General features: G+C 33.3%; 1 protein-coding gene and 1 long non-coding RNA gene across 3 annotated transcripts; one reads left to right on the top strand and one right to left on the bottom strand.

The window, feature by feature from the left end:
- Window positions 1-1,370: 1,370 nt before the first annotated feature.
- On the bottom strand, window positions 1,371-21,168 carry LOC127708695 (AP-4 complex accessory subunit Tepsin-like). Its single transcript, XM_052213810.1, has 13 exons — window positions 21,054-21,168; window positions 18,760-18,869; window positions 17,477-17,549; window positions 16,755-16,846; window positions 16,232-16,325; window positions 15,605-15,672; window positions 13,749-13,839; window positions 7,034-7,105; window positions 6,461-6,643; window positions 5,517-5,634; window positions 4,273-4,462; window positions 3,164-3,298; window positions 1,371-1,526 (listed from the first exon to the last, which is right to left on the bottom strand). Exons 2-13 carry the CDS (start codon window positions 18,784-18,786, stop codon window positions 1,446-1,448), a joined length of 1,224 nt encoding a protein of 407 aa, XP_052069770.1. The 5' UTR covers window positions 18,787-18,869; window positions 21,054-21,168; the 3' UTR covers window positions 1,371-1,445.
- Window positions 8,587-12,016, top strand: LOC127708767 (uncharacterized). 2 transcript variants are annotated; one of them, XR_007985375.1, is made up of 2 exons: window positions 8,587-10,098; window positions 10,596-12,016. It is a non-coding gene; the product is annotated as an uncharacterized LOC127708767 (long non-coding RNA). The 2 variants fall into 2 exon arrangements; XR_007985376.1 differs by lacking the exon at window positions 8,587-10,098 and adding an exon at window positions 10,355-10,430.
- Window positions 21,169-22,368: the final 1,200 nt, after the last annotated feature.

Raw genomic sequence — 22,368 nt, forward strand, 5'->3', positions numbered from 1 at the left:
ATATGTGGTGTATGGAATGATTGTAAGGGGTACATGTCAGACTGGCATTTTCATGGTTCATTGGTTAACGTTAAGTTTTTGTGTTTTGGTCTGTTTTTCAAGTACTATAAGTAATAGGTCAACTATATTTGGTTTATGGAATGATTGAAAGGTGTACATATCTGTCTAGTCTGTGTCATCTGACCTTGACCTCATTTTCATGGTTCATTGGTTAATGTTAAGTTTTTGTGTTTTGGTCTGTTTTTCAATTACCATAAGCAATGGGTCAGCTATATTTGGTGTATGGAATAATTGTAAGGTGTACATGTCTGTGTGACAGTTTTTATCTGACCTTGACCTCATTGTCATGCATCTTTAAAAATGTTAAGTTTATGTGATACTTGTAGCAAAACCTATATCTTTAAGACTTTCAACATCAAATCAATGGTCAGTTAAATAGGCAAGACATTTCAGAGTGTGCACTCTTGTAACAAATTATTAGAAAAGTATTGCTTTGGCCCCTTTTCCCCCCAAAATCAATCCCAACCTTCCTTTTGATGTATAGAACCTAGTTGTACAATTTCATAGAGATCCATACACTGTTACACAAGTTATTGTCCTGAAACAAGAAAAATGCTTGTTTTTGGCCCCTTATTCCTATACAGTTAGGACAACAACCCCCAAAATCAATTCCCATCTTCCTTTTTTGGTATGGAACCTTGTGGAACAATTTCATAGAGATCCATACACTTATACTCATGTCATTGTCTGGAAACCAAATGTCTTCAGACGACAACCACAATGTCATACAATTACACGGTCATATGAAAATTATTTCAACACCTCTTCTTTTACAAGGCAATATTTCTACCGTTGTCTTTCGTGCAGATTTATTTCTACTTTATTGTAATTGCTGAAAACTCTTTTGCACCAATTTGCACCATGATATGAAAATAGGAAGATGTATTTTGATAGCCAAGAAGAGCCACAATGATGTAGATGTTAGCAAGTATTGTTCACTTTATATGACCTAAAACAATGAGCAAAACCCATATGGTATATACAGTATCACAATTCACACTCCTAATCTTAAAACCATCGCTAGGCTTTCAAGGCAAAATCAAGCCTTAAATTGTTACCGTAATTGCCTCACTAGAAATATGGTTCAAGCTACACCACTGGCTGTCAGTGTAAAAGTATGTTGATTGCCAAAAACATTTATCAGGAAAATACAGAATTTTTTATTTTTTTTGAAGAAAACTGTTAAGCAATGGGTAAATAAATAAGGGATTTCTATCATTTGATTTATAAAATCTGTGCTTTAAATCAGTTAAAAACTATAACAAAGTCATTGTCTGTATTCATGCCACAGGTCTAGCTCTTAAAAAATATAATATAACATAAGTTTAATAATTTATAATACAGATAGAATGAACAAGTGATCTGATCAATATAATTATGACATGCTAGTCTTCCATTAACATTAGCTGTGTATCATCTTTGGGAAGTAACCTTATATTCAACAGCTTTTCAAAACACAATAAAATCTGAAAGACAGAGAAAACAAGTTAAGATATACTTCAGGCTAAGAGAAATCATACATCTTGTTCAGTATTTTGTTTTCTGAAGAAAGAACATAAATACTGATAACTGTTAAACACAAATAACAAATTTAAAGAACAAACTTTACCAACTTTATCCTGTCTCAGTTCCAAAGAACAGCAATTTTCAAAAATATTCTTTTACCAGCACAAAACTTTCATACCAATTTCATAGGAATATGTAGAAGTTGTAAAGTCTAAGTTGTGCTATTGCTTACCAGGTAAATCTAAAGAGTTATCTGATAATAATATGGAGAGGCACAACAATATATGGTGTGATGTAAGTATTTCTGTCAAGCTGCCTCTCATTTCTATGTAAATTGTAGACAGCTTCACATGTCATAGAGTATCAACCTTAATTTTTTGTCTGTCATTATAACTGTAGGTTGACCTTTAATTTTTTCTTGAGTTGCTGTCTTATTGATGTATACCCCACTTAAAAATGACCTTGTTAGACAATCTGTAATATCAATTATGTAATTGTATATATATATATATATGTGTACAGATGTATCCACACTCAGATATAAATGTATGTCATATGTTGCTATTTACAAGCTTTTATATATTTAAATATTTTCAAATAAAAAGGTACAAACTGCTACATTATTTACTGACTCTATTACTAATGGTTCTAGGATAGAAAATTTGTTAGATTGTAGATTGGAAATTTTCTGTTTCTAGGACAGAAAAGTTTTCTGTTTTAGGATAGGAAATTTGTCTGATTCTAGGATAGGAAGTTCATTCCTTACACCAAATATAGTTGACCTATTGCTTATAGTATCAAATAGACCAAAACACAAAAACTTGACATTGAACAATCAACCATGAAAAAATAGGTCAAGGTCAGATTAACGCTGATAGTCTGACATGTACATCTTACAATCATTCCATATACCAAATATAAGTGACCTATTGCTAATAGTATCTGAGAAAAGGATCAAACAATGGAAACTAAAAATTTACCAACAAACCATGAAAATAAGGTCAAGATCAGCAGATATAAGGCCAGACAGACATGTAAAACTTACAATTATTCCATATGCCGAATAAAGTTGACCTATTACTTAAATTTGAGAAACAGGCCAACGAATCATGTAAATGAGGTCAAGGTCAGATGAAACTGCCAGCTGGACATGTACACCTTGCAATCATTCCATACACCAAATATAGTTGACCTATTGCTTATAGTATTGTTGAAACCAACCTAATCATTGAACTTAAACTTTGATTACTGACCCATGAAATAAGGCCTAGGGCATGTGACCTTCTTTAATGGACATGTAGACCTTGCAAGGATCTAATATACCAAATATAATAATCTTTTTACTCATAATACATAAAAAAGTCACATGACAAAAAAACTTGAAAGTTATTTTGAGTAGTCACAGAACCATGAAATCGGGTCAAGGACAAGGACATGTCAGAAGGAAACTTTGTACTCAAGGCAACTATATAAAAGGTATGAAGCATCCAGGTCTTATACTTCCTGAAATATAAAGCTTTACACAACCTTCACTGCGGACAATTAGATCTATAATCAGTATCCCTCCCTTTTGTTTACTATATATCTATGATCATACCTTGTTAGCTTTGGTAGAGGATAGTGACGATTCTTCTGTAGAAAGCTGTAATAATTGATTCTGACAGGTTTTACAAATGAAATCACAATTAACTAAACCAGTATTGACTAGATATTCTATCAATAAAAGTGATTTCTGAAAAACAAATAACAATTTTGAGAAAGACGGACATGTTTTTGTTATTCATACAATAATGTTGATTTTGGTCTATGAAATAAACAACTGATTCATGTGACCATTTCCAGTGTTTTCAAGAACTAAAGCAGGTTAAAGTCCCATAATTCTATAATTCTAGAACAACAAATTCAAAATCTTCAAAATAGAAAAGGTAGTTACTACTTTGAGAAAAGAAAAGCTATAAAAACTTACTTTCGGTAGTCAACAAATTGCACGATATTTGTCTACACCACTAAAGATTTAAAAAGAAAATATGCTAAAAACTTTATGATAAAATTATTAAGTTTCATTAATAGAGATATTGTCACATATCATCAACAGCAAAAAAAAAATACAATGGAATTTTGCTCCTTATAAACAGTATCATACAGTCTCACAAGTGATAGTTTACAAAATCATGTGCAAATGTGTCAACTAATCAGGGTAAATGAATCCTTACAAAATTAGTCATTGTTGTCTAGTGTAAATCTGTTGAGTTTTTGAAACATTTTATTAAGTTTCATTTTTAGATATGATTTGTTTCTAAGTGATCACCATTTAAATCATCAAGTAATGTATAGAAGTATTTAATTTATTTTTTTAGATGAGACAAAATAATAAATCTATTAAACTGTTATACACAAAATATACATAACAGTTATAATAGTTTGTTCAACAATATGTCAAAAAGTAGTGAACTAGACCATGCAAAACCCATCATCTCTCCTAGAATACTTGGTCAATGAAAGTAACTTATCTTTGTTATTTTTCTTACCATAACAACACACTGAGTAGAATATTTTCTCATTTTGCAACAGATAGGAAAAGAATCCTGGTGTTGTCGTTTTACATATCACAACAACACACTAAGTTGAGGATGATCTACTCCTTTTATTGCCCATGGATAACCCATGAATAAAAGATTGGTAAGGGGACTTTCTTATTTTACTTACCAGAACAACACACTGAGTAGTAGATTTGAGTTGTGTATTTAACAATTCTATAACTTTTTCACAGTTAAGGTTCTGACAAGATGATATAAAGTTTCTAATTTCTCCTACTGTCAGTAATGTATCATCACTACTAGCTAATGTTTGTTCTACTAAGTTTTCTTCTTCACACCAACTGTCTGCATGATCAGTTCTGTAATAAAATAGAAGTGACAGTAAAAGAACATTGTAAAGTGAAAATGCATTACAAAACAGCTTTACTTTAAAGAGGTTTATTTTCACATTTCTTGGACCCAAGATATTTTCAAGGTTATATTTTTGTGTTTCCTATTCTTCTTAATTTCAATTTTCTCTAAAGATAAAATATACCAGTCTTGAGACATGATATTTTTGCAATTTTATCTTCATTGCAAAATTAACAAACCCCACAAGAAATTTCTGAATTTTCAGTATGCAACAGTTAATTTTAATTGATGGTTTTTTACCTAAAAAAAATTCTTGTTGTTACCTAAAATCAGTGTAAGAACGAAGATGTTAGTGATAAATAAAATGGCTGTTGTCCATACAAAACTTTAAATTTTGAAACAAACTTTTCTGTGCAGTGATAAATATTCTCTTAGTAAAAAAGATAATTCAAGAACCTTTGTGAGCATGCTCACACACCCAACGCACCCATATTGTCACAGGGGAAACAAAATCTCACCAAAATCCTTAGTTCAAAGACTCATAACTCCTTCAAAAGTCAACTGATAAATATTTCTTGTGGATATACACATCTTCATATTATGTCCTTATTACCTACAAAGTTTCATAAAATTGTGTTGTATGGTTTTAGAGGAGTTGTGATGACAAACTTGCAGTAGTATATTTAGGCCAAAATTCTAATTTCAAAAGGGCATTACTCCTAGACAAAATTGAATCATAATTTCTCATTTTCCTGTCGATATGCACATCTACATACTATCAGTATGTCCTCAATTTGTACAAAGTTTCATGAAGTATTTTTGTTTGGTTTCAGAGGAGTTGCGATGACAAAAAAAGGACTGACGAACTGACGAACAGACTGTTAGACAGATGGACAGAGGGACCAAAAACATTACACCCTACAGTATAAAAGTTCCGTAGGGTAAAGTATGCATGCTATGTAGTTTATTGTAGCTAATCAGCACTACATAACTTACGAAGATCTTAAAATACAACAAAATATATATCATTTATGCCAAGTTTGGTTAAAATTGTAAGGATACCCATCAAAAACTGTATCACCATCTTGACTAGAAACAGTGGTTGTCTGATTACCAGTTTCTTCATCCTCTTCATCCCAGCCACCACCGACCTTTCCTTGGATATGCTGAATTGGTTTGACTAAATTTTATGATAAGTCATCATTAATTAACAAAAAATGCTGACAGTTTTCTTCAAAGTGGTGGAATTGTGTGGATTAATTTTGATTTCATGAATGCTTATTACTGAGAAAACTTACTGTTTTAGTACTTATAATTTAAAAGTATTTCTTACTAGCAAAACAACAACTAATAAAATCCCTAAAAAAATCAAGAAATCTTGTTAGCACCAGCAAACTCTTTTTCAACACATTTAAAATTTCTTCAAGTAGGACATCACAGGTTTTTGCGATGTAATATCATTAACATTTTACCATACATTTCAGAGAGTTTAATTTAGTGAGAGAAAAAAAACAAATCAGGACATATTTATGATCGGCAAATGTACATCTTCCATATAAGTGGCCATTTTCTAAAAAAATCAATAAATTTCAGTTTATAAATCTAGTGTGTTTCATTGTAAATATTCCTTAAATTCTACTTTTTAAATCAAGTGTGTTTCAATGCAAATTTTTCACTGTTAAAAAAGTCTAAATAAAATCAATTTGATGCCTATATAATGTATCTCACATCATCAAACAAGCAGACAAACCATAAAATTAGAATTTCATTATTTACTTACAGTTGTACAGACATGTTATGAAACAATAAGCAGTGAAAGCTTGGAATTTCACCACAGATCATCCTAAGAGCTAGGAAGAAGACAATCTGACTTGAGATTACGGACCTTTATGGCCTTTGTCTTCTATCCTTAAAATGGTACATACACCTTAGCATTATAGTAAGCTTCTGAGGTTTGTAATATTACAAAGACATTTGTTAGTAGATCAAATGACCTTGATTCTCACCTTCATGACCTTTGATTTCTTTCTCTTCTTGCTGTGGTGCTGACATTTCATCATATACCACAGGAAGTGGTGGTGGTTTGTAATCACCATATGACTCAATAGAAGACAAAATAGCTGCTTGTTGCTCTTTGGTTCTGTCTTGAAATCCACTGGCAAATTTACTTAATTTGTCCATAAAACTACCTGCAGGTATCATTGTAACTATGTATATTAAGTGTAAATGAGAAGTCTTCCTTCAAGTTTAGGATGGTGAACAGGTAGGTTACAACTTTTGAGTAGAATTCTTTTGTTGGCGGAGGGTCTTTGAATGCAATATTTTCTAAGCCAAGTCATTGACATATTTATAATAGTTTATTCAATTTTGAAATTGTTTGAACTGCTGCACTATTCAAATATAAGTGCCTTCAAATTACTTCAGGATTCAGCTTAAACATTGATTAATTTTTAAAATAGGTTGATATACCCCATCATTATTGTACAAAAAAATGTACCTTAAATTTATCTCAATTCATATTTTTTTTTCTTTTTTTAAAGATACAATCAAATAATTTTTTTTACACATAGGATACTAACTTTTTGTCTTGGTTGGGGAGTTTCCAAATCCTTGCATGCTTCCTTTAGGACTTACATTAGCATTGCCCAGACCTGAAAATTTTTGTCACAGCATATTAGTAAATACACATACATCATGACAAAAAACTGCAAAATTTTGTTAAAACTACCAATTCGGTGGCAGCAACCCAACAATGGGTTGTCCGATTCGTCTGAAAATTTCAGAGCTGATAGATCTTGACCAATTGAACAATTTTACCCCACGTCAGATGTTCTATGTTCTATTTTTAGCCATGGCCGCCATGTTTGTCGATGGATCAAAACTTCGGATAAAATTTATAAACTAGATACCCTAAGGAACATTTAGTTAAAGTTTGAAGGTATTTGGCCCAGTAGTTTCAGAGGAGAAGATTTTTGAAATAGTTTACGAGGACAGATGACAACGACAGACAACAGACAACGACGGACGCCAAGTGATGGCATAAGCTCACATACGAAGGGCCCCGGTGAGCTAACAAAATATGGCCCAGCCTGTTATAAAAGTTTTGAAGTTTGACTGTAAAGTAATGCAAATATTAAATCCAATTTTCTATGAGTAAAGGAGTAAAACCAGTAACACTAATAAACGGCCCTGTAAAGGTGCATTATTAAAACTTTAATTGTTCGAGTAAATTTACCTTGTATGTATTGCTAAATGTATAATTTTTTGAAAGTATAATAAGAAAAAATGTATATCTTCCTCATATATTATAAATATATTAGCCTAAAATATGTATAGATTTCATTTTTAATAGTCCATTTTTCTAGAAATTCATCATAATTTCATAATTTCATATGTGGCGCCACTCCTCGTACATTGAAATTTTGGTTGAAAAGTAAAGAATATGGTATATTTAAAATATTACAGCAAGAATATTTGTGGGCGAGGGTTGGCGCCACTGTTAATTTTTCAGAAAACTGACATAAATTTCACCAAATTATGCCAAAAACTAGACATTCACAAATTCTCCTACATTTATAATGTCAGAAATACATCACTAATGACATAATTGGTCAAACATCTTTGTTTACCAAAACAATTGGACATTTTTACATACTTTGTTTTCGCATAATTTTCACAACTTCATCGCATTTAAAAATAAAATGCTCCGCAAGGCGCAGCTTGATACGACCGCAGAGGTCGAACCCTGAACAGTTGGGGCAAGTATGGACACAACATTCAAGCTTGATACAGCTCTGAATTTGGATTGTGATTAAATATTTGACACAGCATAGGTTTCTGACACAGAATGAATGTGGTCTAAGAACTTAAAAATTTTAAATTGGACATTCACCTATTATGGTCCAATATCCAAAATCTAAATACATGGTTAGATTCAGCATATCAAAGAACCCCAAGAATTCAATTTTTGATGAAATCAAACAAAGTTTAATTTTGGACCCTTTTGACCTCAATGTGAACAAAGTTGATAACGGGGCCCAAAAATCAAAAATCTAAATACATGGTTAGATTCAGCATATCAAAGAACCCCATATATTCAATTTTTGTTGAAATCAAACAAATTTTTTTTTTGGACCCCGATTTGGACCAACTTGAAAACTGGGCCCATAATCAAAAATCTAAATACATGTTTACATTCAGCATATCAAAGAACCCTAAGAATTCAATTTTTGTTAAAATCAAACTAAGTTTAATTTTGGACCCTTTGGACCTTAATGTAGACCAATTTGAAAACGGAACCAAAAATTAAGAATCTAAATACACGGTTAGATTCAGCATATCAAAGAACCCCAATAATTCAATTTTTGATGAAATCAAACAAAGTTTAATTTTGGACCCTTTGGACCTCAATGTGGACCAAATTAAAAACGGGGCCAAAAAACCCCATTGAAATTGGTCAAGAAATAAGCAATTTATACGAAGTATCTTTTTTTGCACAATACTGTGCAATTGAATATTTCTTGCTATTGCGCAATACTGTACAATTGACAATTTCTTGCTATTGCGCAATATTGTGCTATTGGATTTTCTTACTATTGCGCAATACTGTGCAATTGAAGATTTCTTGCTATTGCGCAATACTGTGCAATTGAAGATTTCTTGCTATTGTGCAATACTGTGCAGTTGAAAATTTCTTGCTATTGCACAATACTTATTATATAATAATTTACACATCCTGTTTGGTGTGTATCTCCTACCATATCATTATTATTTGCTTTTAAATATAAATCAGAAATAACCAACTTAAAATGGAAAATTTTAAAAGAAAAAAAAAAAAAAAAAAAGAAAAACTAGAGGCTCTCAAGAGCCTGTGTCGCTCACCTGATTCTACTTTGGTTTTGGAAATCATGTAAAAATAGATTAAAATCATAACAGATACCCTAATAATGAGTGAGGCCAAATTTGGTTCAATATTGGTCCTGTAATTTAATAAAAAAATCCTGGTGGCCATCTTGAACAGTAAATCGGCAACAAAGTAGCAACACTTAATCAGCACCTCATAAGAAACATTTATGCCATGTTTTGGTTTCATTCCATTCAGTGCACCTCTAGAAGAAGCATTTGTACGTATTTCCCATAGGGTCTTATGTTTAAGGAAGTCCCCCCATTGGCGGCCATCATGGATGAAGGATCAGCTTCAAAGTAACAAAACTTAGTCAGCACCTCATAAGGAACATTCATGCCATGTTTGGTTTCAATCCATTCAGTATGTGGTTCTCTAAAAGAAGACATTTGTATGTATTGTCCATAGGGTCCTTTGTTAAACATTGTCCCCATCTGGCGGCCATCTTAGATTATGGATCGGCTTCATAGTAACAACACTTGGTCAGCACCTCATAAGGAACATTCATGCCATGTTTGGTTTCATTCCATTCAGTGGTTCTCTAAAAGAAGACATTTGTATGTATTTCTCATAGGGTCCTATGTTACACTAAGTCCCCCGCTGGCTGCCATCTTGGACGATGGATCAGCTTCAAAGTAACAACACTTGGTCAGCACCTCATAAGGAACATTCTTGCCATGTTTGGTTTCATTCCATTCAGTGGTTCTCTAAAAGAAGACGTTTGTATGTATTTCCCATAGGGTCCCATGTTAAACTAAGTCCCCTGTTGGCGGCCATCTTGGATTATGGATCAGCTTCAATGTAACAACACTCGGTCAGCACCTCATAAGGAACATTCATGCCATGTTTGGTTTCATTCCATTCAGTGGTTCTCTAAAAGAAGACATTTGTATGTATTTCTCATAGGGTCCCATGTTAAACTAAGTCCCCTGCAGGCGGCCATCTTGGATTATGGATCGGCTTCAAAGTAACAACACTCGGTCAGCACCTCATAAGACACATTCATGCCATGTTTGGTTTCATTCCATTCAGTGGTTCTCTAAAAGAAGACATTTGTATGTATTTCCCATAGGGTCCAATGTTAAACTAAGTCCCCTGCTGGCGGCCATCTTGGATTATGGATCAGCTTCATAGTGACAACACTTGGTCAGCACCTCATAAGAAACATTCATGCCATGTTTGGTTTCATTCCATGCAGTGGTTCTCTAAAAGAAGACATTTGTATGTATTTCCCATAGGTCCCATGTTAAACTAAGTCCCCCGCTGGCGGCCATCTTGGATTATGGATCAGCTTCAAAGTAACAACACTCGGTCAGCACCTCATAAGGAACATTCATGCCATGTTTGGTTTCATTCCATTCAGTGGTTCTCTAAAAGAAGACATTTGTATGTATTTCCCATAGGGTCCAATGTTAAACTAAGTCCCCCGCTGGCAGCCATCTTGGATTATGGATCGGCTTCAAAGTAACAACACTCGGTCAGCACCTCATAAGAAACATTCATGTCATGTTTGGTTTCATTCCATTCAGTGGTTCTCTAAAAGAAGACATTTGTATGTATTTCCCATAGGGTCAAATGTTAAACTAAGTCCCCTGCTGGTGGCCATCTTGGATTATGGATCAGCTTCATAGTAACAACACTTGGTCAGCACCTCATAAGGAACATTCATGCCATGTTTGGTTTCATTCCATTCAGTGGTTCTCTAAAAGAAGACATTTGTATGTATTTCCCATAGGGTCGTATGTTAAACTAAGTCCCCCGCTGGCGGCCATCTTGGATTATGGATCGGCTTCAAAGTAACAACACTCGGTCAGCACCTCATAAGAAACATTCATGCCATGTTTGGTTTCATTCCATTCAGTGGTTCTCTAAAAGAAGACATTTGTATGTATTTCCCATAGGGTCCAATGTTAAACTAAGTCCCCTGCTGGTGGCCATCTTGGATTATGGATCAGCTTCATAGTAACAACACTTGGTCAGCACCTCATAAGGAACATTCATGCCATGTTTGGTTTCATTCCATTCAGTGGTTCTCTAAAAGAAGACATTTGTATGTATTTCCCATAGGGTCCCATGTTAAACTAAGTCCCCCGCTGGCGGCCATCTTGGATTATGGATCAGCTTCAAAGTAACAACACTCGGTCAGCACCTCATAAGGAACATTCATGCCATGTTTGGTTTCATTCCATTCAGTGGTTCTCTAAAAGAAGACATTTGTATGTATTTCCCATAGGGTCCTATGTTAAACTAAGTCTTCCGCTGGCGGCCATCTTGGATTATGGATCGGCTTCAAAGTAACAACACTCGGTCAGCACCTCATAAGAAACATTCATGCCATGTTTGGTTTCATTCTATTCAGTGGTTCTCTAAAAGAAGACATTTGTATGTATTTCCCATAGGGTCCTATGTTAAACTAAGTCCCCCGCTGGCGGCCATCTTGGATGATGGATCCGCTACAAAGTAACAACACTTGGTCAGCACCTCATAAGGAACATTCATGCCATGTTTGGTTTCATTCCATTCAGTGGTTCTCTAGAAGAAGTTCAAAATGTAAAAAGTTTACGCCGACGACGGACGACGCCGGACGACGGACGACAAGTGATGAGAAAAGCTCACTTGGCCCTTCGGGCCAGGTGAGCTAAAAAGGAAAAAAATAAAATCCCCCTCCCCAAATTTTTTGGACCCCCTTATGATTCATCACCCCCAAACTCAATCCCAGCCTTCCCTTTGTGGTATGGTACCTTGCAGTACAATTTCAGAGAGATCCATACGCTTAAACACAAGTTATTGTCTGGAAACTAGAAAAATGTGTTTTTTGGCCCCTTTTTGGCCCCAAATTCCTAAACTTTTAGGGCAATTACCCCCAAACTCAAACCCAGCTTTCCCTTTGTGATATGGAACCTTGTAGTACAATTCCAGAAAGATCCATACACTTACACACAACTTATTGTCATGAAACTAGAAAAATGCTTGTTTTTTGCCCCTTTTTTGGCCCCTAATTCCTAATATTTTGAGGCAATTACCCCCAAAATCAATCCCAGCATTCCTTTTGTGATATGGAACCTTGTGGTACAATGTCAGAGAGATCCATACACTAACACACAAGTTATGTCTGGAAGTTACAAAAATGCTTATTTTTGGCCCCTTTTTGGCCCCTAATTCCTTAACTGTTGGTACCAAAACCCCCAAAATCAATCCCAACCTTCCTTTTGTGGTATTGAACCTTATGGTAAAATCTCATAGAGATCCATTCACTTAAACTAAAGTTAGAGTGCGAAAACCAATGTGTCTTCGGACGACACCAGACGACGACGACGACAACAACGACGACGACGACGCCAACGTCATACCAATATACGACCGCAAAAATTTTTGCGGTCGTATAAAAATCAGTTTTTTAGGGCCAAAACTATGAGTTAGTGAACCAACTCCTTTCACAATTGCAATACCAGGAATATCACCCTTTGATTACTGTAGAGTGTGTTTTTTAATCAGAATAATGAATCTATTTTAACAATTTTAAAACATGAATGAAGTAATTATGGTTGTGTTTATTTGTAACAAATAATCTTTCAGAAACCTTTGTCTACCTGTAGTGATGATGATGAAATTTAAGGTATTATCAATTTGATGTAAGGTCAAATGTTCTTCATGAGAGTTAAAAGAACACTTTATAAATCTCATGTTCTGAAGCACTTTTCTGGATTCACCTTCACAAGGAATGATAAAACTTCAAAATTTGTAAGTCATAGATGTACTATAATCTCCAAGCCAGTCCAAGGGGCACCTGCACATAAAGTTATATGTCACTCTTTGAGAACTGGCTGTGGATATTTTTATTCAGATGTTGGGTTGCTATCTCATTCATGTATAACCTACATCTTTTTTATCCATATGGACACTCAGCATATCCAATTAGTCTCTTTTGGGGATAAATTAGTCACATTTAACTTTATTTAGAAGTAAAATTAGTATTACATTTTTTAAAACAACAAATTTTAATAATTGGAGAATGTGTCCATGGGGCACAGATGATGCCCCCACTTGCATATAACGTTATGAAGGGGCATAAACCAAGAGGTTAAAGTGACGCCACCCAAATTCAAACTTGATCTGTGTTATGTGGTAATAATCATTGTGTATAAGTGTCATAACATTTGGTTGAGGCAAACTAAAGTTAGAGAAAGGAAACCAATTTTGGGACAATCATATGGACGTACAGAGGGACAAGGTTACACTTAATGCCCCTTCTGATGCGGCGGGGCATATAAATATGAAATATTGAAAGAACATTTTTCAGTATAAATGAGCTTGTATTTCTTTCGGTTTGTACACTGAAAATATAAAGACCTAAATAGAGAGAATTATTATAATAAGTTTAAATTTGATACCTGTGATTCTAGACTTGTCTTGTTCTGACCATTCTTGTTGCTTTCTTGGGCTCTGTTTTACTTCTGTGTCAAATAGCAACTGTGATAACTCCTAAAGATAGAAAGCATGTCTGAAGTGATCAAGCTTTTGGCAGTTGTCTATAAAATTTATTAAAACATTATGATGTACAAATCTACTGCTATGCATTCAATAATTATGTTTGTAAGTTTTTCTTCATTTTCATGAGAGCAAGTTCAGTGGGCACATGCCCTAAAGATCTTTCTGTATTTCTGTTAATTGTAACAAAAGTTATTGAAATCTTTAATTCCATCTGAATTTCTTGCAAACACTATATTAACTTAACAAAATTTGCCCCCAATGCATATTATGATGTTGAAATATTAACTTTATGAATACTCATTTTTTTATAATTTCTTCGGGGTGAACATATTATAAACCAAAATCTTCAATAGAATCTCTTCTGTGTTCAACATCCCTTGACAAACCCTTTTAGGTGAAAATATTTCGTTGCCCATTTCAGTCATTAAGCTTTTATTGTTTATTGTTATTTAAGGTTTTTTGTTTTTACCTTTTAAATTTGCTAGTTGCACTTTTTCTCATTTTTAGAAAATTTAATTCCTATAACAATTCCTAGTATGAACATTAATTTGGATGTAACTTACAGATAAAATTACATGCTTAGTCGATCTAAAAGTTGTTACAGTCAGAAACAATATTTGGGACATATTACATTTCTGTGCCAATTATCCAACCAATGTTATACTTCCTTCTGGAGAGGTATCTATTTGATACATGTTACAGTACCTGATCTATCTGTCTAACACATGTTACAGTACAAGTGCTATCTGTCTAACACATGTTACAGTACCTGAGCTATCTGTAACACATGTTACAGTATCTGTGCTATCTGTCTAACACATGTTACAGTACCTGAGCTATCTGTCTAACACATGTTACAGTACCTGAGCTATCCGTCTAACACATGTTACAATACCTGAGCTATCTGTCTAACACATGTTATAGTACCTGTTCTATCTGTCTAACACATGTTACAGTACCTGAGCTATCTGTCTAACACATGTTACAATACCTGAGCTATCTGTCTAACACATGTTACAATACCTGAGCTATCTGTCTAACACATGTTATAGTACCTGAGCTATCTGTCTAACACATGTTACAGTACCTGTGCTATCTGTCTAACACATGTTACAGTACCTGTGCTATCTGTCTAATACATGTTACAGTACCTGTGCTATCTGTCTAACACATGTTACAGTACCGGTGCTATATGTCTAACACATGTTGCAGTACCTGTACTATCTGTCTAACACATGTTACAAAACCTGTGCTACACGTCTTATCCATGTTACAGTACCTGTGCTAACCTGTCTAACACATGTTACAAAACCTGTGCTATCTGTCTAATACATGGTACAGCATATGTCCTATATCTCTGATACATGTTACAGTACCTGTGCTATCTGTCTAACACATGTTACAGTACCTGTGCTATCTGTCTAACACATGTTACAGTACCTGTGCTATATGTCTAACACATGTTACACTACCTTTGCTATCTATCTAACACATGTTACAAAACCTGTGCTACATGTCTTATACATGTTATAGTACCTGTGCTATCTGTATACATGTTACAGTACCCGTGTTATCTGTCTAACACATGTTACAGTACCTTTACTATCTATCTAACACATGTTACAGTACCTGTACTATCTATCTAACACATGTTGCAGTACCTGTGCTATCTGTCTAACACATGTCACAAAACCTTGCTACATGTCTGATACATGTTACTGTACCTGTGCTATCTGTCTAACACATGTTACAGTACCTGTGCTATCTGTCTAACAGCTTTATTTGGTACATTGCCATGCAGTGGATCTTCTGGACCACTATATTCTGAAAATTCAAAATCATACAAGTCTTGATAGCATCTGTGCTATCTGTGGTTATTCTTAATAAACCAATGGTATGTAATCAAGTATGACTGCCAATATAATAGCAGGGTTTTCCATTCATTTTGGCCTAACAAGAACAATAATAATAATTGTTGCGCGCAAAATAATTCAATAAGTAAAATATGCACCCATATTTTTTTTGCTGATAACGATTGAACGGTCAATTTGGCCGGCGGCCGGTTCTTAGGGTAAACACTGATAGTGTAAAACAACATAATTGCTATTATCAGGTTGAGTATTTCGGGCTTATTTAAAGTAATTACAAGCATTATTTGGTACATTAATGATTATCATTCTTTATTTGTACTTGTGTTGTTGTTTTTTGGTTATCTATTATACTGATATTATAGAGGTAAGTTATTTTTCTGTATTGATGTTTATAATAAATTCTTGTTTTTACTCTTCTTCAGATGACAGCTGGACAAACAGTCACTATGATACATAGGGCATCTACATCCCTAAATCTTTAAAATCTCAATATAATCTTTTTTTTTACTTACTTGTAGCTTCTCTGATGCCATGAGAAGTCTTCATCAACCCAAGTCTGAATTCTGCTGGTCCATTCTCTACTATGTACTTTAGCAATTTCAGCACCTAAACATAAATAAACTATGTATCAAAGGATGTAGCCTCTAAAATGAAGTATATATTAACCAAAAATATATTTTATGTACATGATACATTATTATATGGTTATTAACAATAAAATATAAATGGATAAGAGTAAATTTTTGTTATACTGCAAATTGCAGAACTAATATCGAAATTTTTATTAATGTGAAAATACGAATGAGTGAGTATCACAATAGTAAGAACTCACAATCTGATACATATATCTATATGCTGCTTTACCTGAAATCGCAATAATTAATCTCATATTTTTTTCCATTCTTCAAAAATACCACAACAAATGCACTCAATAATTTCTGAAAATAAAGCATTAATTTAACATAGACTAAGACGAAAGGTTCTAAATTTTATTTTATATTGTATTGAATACTAGATTACTTCCCTTGATCTTACCTTAAATTTAACATGACAAGATTGTTTGTTAAGTCTGTCTACAAGAAACTCTAAAGTGCTCTCTCGGTAACCATCAGACTCAAATGTAATCTCTGTTTGTGATGTTAAAGAAAACAATGATAACAATGCTTGCAAAATTGATACATAAACTCATAATGACATACAGGAACAGTTACTTTTGTTTTTGCATTATTAGAAAAAAAATATTGGAATATTTTCTGTTATGATATGTCATGTATTATATGTAAACAGATGAAAGTAGTTCCCTTAATTGGAAAAATATGCCTGCCTTTGTTGATGCTGCTACTGTTAATACCTGAGGTTGCCATCGTCCCAACAACCAATGCTTTGTTACTGTTGTTATTAATATGGTATATTTCAATTCTTTTTTTGTTGTTTATAAAATACTTAATTGCACTTAAAATAAGGTTGAAGGTTGCAGTTACAAAATGGTCATAGATGAATTTGGCTGCTCTGTGTTAATAAGTCCTTTTTAGGATGTGTAACTTGTAGCAAATATTTTGTAATTTGACCTCCAAAACTTTGACTTTACCTGATGAAGATTATTCCATAAACATATACGTTATTATCTAAATATTGAGTAATTTAACATTAAAACCAAAATGTGTTTAATTCATAAATAAATAAATATAATATCTGCATTCAATTACTTTTTCTTTACCTTAAAATGTCATAATTTTTTATAACAATATGTAGGATACTGTTGACTTCCTGATATAGATAACCTTGTATAGGGTTTGCATCATCTGAGGTAGCTTTCATCAATATACTTATCTGAAAACAGTACTCAATTATTAAGTGTGGATATAAAGCATTTTATAAGGAAATGCTTATTACATAGTATATGATTGATTGATTGATAAAATAAAGTTGAAGTTGAAGTTAGTACTTAACCATAAAAACCTATCCTATGACATACTTATTCATCAGGTTCCTTGAATCAGTCCTTGACATAAGGGCTTATCTCATCAACTTCATAAAATAAAATTTAAATGGTAAACAAAAAAGTACATGACATTCTAAGGCATAAATTGGCTAAAAAAGATGCCAGATATAATTATCACATCTTTTTAAACTTTAACTTTTAAGTCATCCCCAAGGGTGACTGGGGAATAGAAATATGGTCACTCTTGGTCTTCTTCCCATGGGCAGTAAATAGAAAGCAAGTTCTTTTAAAAATAGGTGTCATTTCAATAAAAAACATGCAAATTATCTTCATTTCTCCAAAATTTGTCTTAAAAATTCATATGATGTTGCCAGATATCCATTTAAATGATGTAAAATAATCATAGAGAAATTAACATACTTTTGCTGATTCTGGAATTTATCTTACAAAAATGGAATTTTGTTTAAGTTTATTTTAAAAACACTTTTCACCATCTTTGGTTCATTTATATACAAATGTAAAGCTCTTTAAAGAATTCTATTCCATGATTTTTCAACTATGTTCATGTTAAATCAAGCAGTGTTGCATGCAATTTTTTACCTGACAATTTGTGATATCAGCCATGTAGTGTTCACTGTGCTAATATTTTTTGACAAAGGTTTTGTTCTGTATTATCACATGATTATTACTTCTCAGAATAAAAAAAGGCAGATGTTTAAATTTATTTGTACAATAATGCCATTTTAATGTATTTTAAACTGTCACTTAATAGGTGGATAGGTTATTGACATAAACGATTTAAACACAAATAACAATGATTAAAATAAATAAAGGAACTAGATTTAATTCTGCAAATTGTAGACATTTGAAAAAAAAGTTTTAATTTTCAGACAACTTTGTCCCTATTCAAGGGGGGACGTGTGTACAGTGACTCATCAATTTCCTAGACCTACTCGACTACTCCTATGTGCCAAAAATTACCTTCTCCTTCATAAGTCATACACAGATACGCCTGTGTCAAATACTTAGAAATGTACATGTATATCAATATATTTTACCTATTTAACTAAATTAGTCTAAAATTAATAAAACAGGTACCTTATTAACAAATGAAACTTTGTCCATAATATTGGCACAGCTGTCACATTATAGAACTGAAGTGATGTGGAATATTTCATTTCTTCTCCATTTCCAAACAACATAAAGATCTGAAATAAGGTTTAATGAAATTATCTTTATAAATATTCCTGTCCCTATCATTTGTGTTTCAAAAGAATATCATGTCAGCACTAAAATATATTTTGAACCCTTCAAATTTTTTTTTTCTATTTACAAAATTAAAATGATAATAAATGGGGAATGTGTCCATGGGACACAAATGATGCCTCCGCTTGCATATCATATAAAGTTATAAAGGGAGATAACTGAAGAACGGTAAAAGTGACGATACCCAAATTTGTACTTGATCTGAGTTTTGTGGTAATAAGTATTGTGTATAAGTTTCATAACATTTGGTTGAGGCAAACTTAAATTAGAGGACGGAATAAAAAAATTCAGCAATTTTTCCATTTGTAAAGGGCATAACTCTAGAACAGTAAAAGTGACACCACCAAAATTCAAACTTGATCTGTGTTTTGTGGTAATAAGCATTGTGTATAAGTTTCATAACATTTGGTTGAGGCAAACTAAAGTTAGAGAACGGAAACAAATTTTGGGACATACATATGTACGTACAGACGGACAAGGGTAAAACTTAATGCCCCCTCCGCTACGGCGGTGGTATAAAAACAGGTTTATTCATAAACATAATAGGAGAGTTCCGGGATAGTTGTTGCTTCAATGTGGATATTGAAAAAGTCGTATCACGTGACATTTTTCTATGCACATGCCTAGTTATTTTTACCAGGCGCGGATCCAGAGCTTAAAGCGGGGTGGTTTTTTGAGAAGCGTTTTTGAACATTATAGAGGTTGCGGCAAGTCATGCCAGTAGCGAACAAAATGCAAAATTTGCAGTAAATCCCGTCCTGTGAAGTTGGATAGACAATCCATGGGAAATAGTGCAGCCACGCATATTTGAAACATCTTTTTAGCCCGTACATTTCTCGTTTTGGAAAAGGAAAAGAACTAGGTGGGTTTCAGTTTTCATTTAGGATGCTAAAGATTTGAGCACTAGATACAGATGTGGAAATAGAGTTTGCAATATGCTTAGATTCAGCAGGTATCTGAATTTACCGATTAATTATAGAATTTGTTTTAATTGTAACAATAATACAATTGAAGATGATGAGAAACGTGTAATTTTTATGTGAAGTTGTAATTTTATGTAAATGTGTTGTAAGACTGAGGTGAGTATTAAATAAAATATTAAAATATAGGGATAGCAGTCTTGGATTGTCTTAATTAAATCCTTTGATTCTCTAATTATCCCCCCCCCCCCCCCCCCCCAGGCCATGTAATTATGACATGTGAATATTTAACGGAGTATAGCGACATTGTGTCACCCTATTAATTAAGTGCTCACTAGATATTTAATTTATTATAGTAAAGATAACATTAAAATAAGGAAATGATTTATAATACAAAAATTATTTTAAGATTTTCAAGCGCTAGTGTTTACTCAGGTGTATTAAGCAAATGTAATGATTTAAATAGATTTCCACTTGAAATGTCGACCACACCGTAAGGTGACATCGCCAACATGTTGAGGTTTTCAAGCAGACGCTGTTGTATTGATCCAACACTGCATAAATTCATGATGCTATCAGGTGACTTTTGTGTGTAAAAATAAAATTGGACACAGTAAAACAGACTTTCTTGGAACTGAAGTATATGTACTTTCATGTAATAAACTTTAATTTTCCAGGAAGAAAGAATTTTTAACTGTGCCCTTATACCTTGGGTTTTAACAAATATTTCAGTATTTATACCATGTATCTGATTACACCAAGTGTTTTTTATGGATTACCAAAAAGGACCATTTAATCTCCTTCAAATTTGTATATAATCTGACCATAGGGATTGACAAAGGATTCTGAAGGCGGCCAAATCAGAATATATTTCAAGACACAAAATTATATGCATTATTATATGGCTAGTGGAGCAGGATCCGCTTAGCCATCCGGAGCACCTGAGATCACACCACATTTTGGTGGGACATGTGTAGCAACAGTCTTTGCCTGTGCAATTTTGTCACAGTCGCTTGTTTCTGTCAATGGGGGGTTTACTGTCCACAGGTGTGGATAGTAAACCCCCCGTTGACATAAATAAGTGCCTGTGAATTTTGTTAATGTTTTATGATTTTGACTTGTTAACTTTATATTCGTAATCGGACGATCATATTAATAGAAGTAAAACAATAATTAAAGATTTGGTTTTAAGGTAAGAATACAGACCTTGAATGTCAAATAAAATTTTATCAATATTTTAAACGGTAACAGAGGACCAGGACCAAAACTAAAAGTACACTATAACTTTTCCTTTTTGGTAATTGGTCATACTAAATCTTTATCATACAACCGCTTATCTAAAAGGTTTGTCCGAATACCATAACAAATTTATAAGAATCCAAAGCACTACTATTATCATAATTCGGGTTCGATTTATCAGTGGATTTGGTTTTACTTTTAATCTAAAAAGTTTTTCAATCAGATAGAATGGCTAAAACATTAGAGGCTCTAGACAAGTTAGTTCTTAACCAATCATTGCATCGAATGTTACGATAATTCACATCTCTCGACAGTGTAAACGAAATGCGAGGCTTGGCGAGAGTTTCGATGTCGAGAGTAGAGGAACATCGTATTGTACGAGATTTGGTGGTGAAATCTGGTTTTTTTTAATGATCTACAAAAGGCGTGTTCTTTCTATTTGGTCATCGGACATGCTCAACTTTTTCAAGACGTCATAATAGCAAATTCCGAATAGAACCACCAAATTTGACTTCATTATTAAATTTTGACCAATGAAGAACTCTGAAAAATTAAACGAAGCACACATTGATTACACAAAAAAATCAACCAGTCAAGGAAAGTATACATCAGCAAAGAATCAGAAAATATCTTTATACACTTACGTCAGAGGTCAGTTTCTTGTATTTGAATTTTACTTACTTTTAATTGAAATTAGATTTTTTTTTACTATTCTCGAATTCATTGCTTTAAGAAATATGGTAGGCTTCAATCATATTACATAACATTTTCAATGAGTGTGATTCAATAAAATCAAGTTTTCGGACTTCTCTATGAATGTACACATATAATTCCACTTTTTGTCACCATTGACTATTACCTTAGATTGATAATAGAAGGATAATAAAATGAATTTTCCTAAAATATGATAAATAAACAGAGGTTTTGACTTCCTCACCTAATCTACAGTGCTGTCGGCTAAGGTGATGCATCTGAAACTTTACGCAATTGTGTGTGATAATATAACCAATAGACTCCAAATGTTTAAAGGGTCCGATGTGGATTAGAATGTTGTCATTTTTAATAGTATGTTTCATAAAAAAAAAATACCGAATTCAAAAAAGTGTACTGAAAGTAGACCCACTCTCCTTTTTGTGTGCAAAGTAACAGAATATGCAGGAAAACGCATAAATATTCCTAGTAGGATCAATCATGAAATATCATTTAATACCATATACAAACTAGAGGCTCCAAGGAGCCTGAATAGCTCACCTGTCAATTTTGCATAAAAGTGATACAAGGC

The sequence above is a fragment of the Mytilus californianus genome, unplaced genomic scaffold, assembly GCF_021869535.1.
Source record: "Mytilus californianus isolate M0D057914Y unplaced genomic scaffold, xbMytCali1.0.p SCAF_7, whole genome shotgun sequence".
In the NCBI taxonomy this organism is placed as follows: Eukaryota; Metazoa; Mollusca; class Bivalvia; order Mytilida; family Mytilidae; genus Mytilus; species Mytilus californianus.

Coding starts and splice junctions, on each gene's coding strand:
- LOC127708695 (XM_052213810.1), bottom strand. CDS start 18,786: ATGGACAAAGTTTCATTTGTTAATAAG. Junction 17,550..18,759: donor AAGTTTCATTTGTTAATAAG/GTACCTGTTTTA, acceptor TACTGTTTTCAG/ATAAGTATATTGATGAAAGC. Junction 15,673..16,231: donor TGGCATCAGAGAAGCTACAA/GTAAGTAAAAAA, acceptor TTGAATTTTCAG/AATATAGTGGTCCAGAAGAT.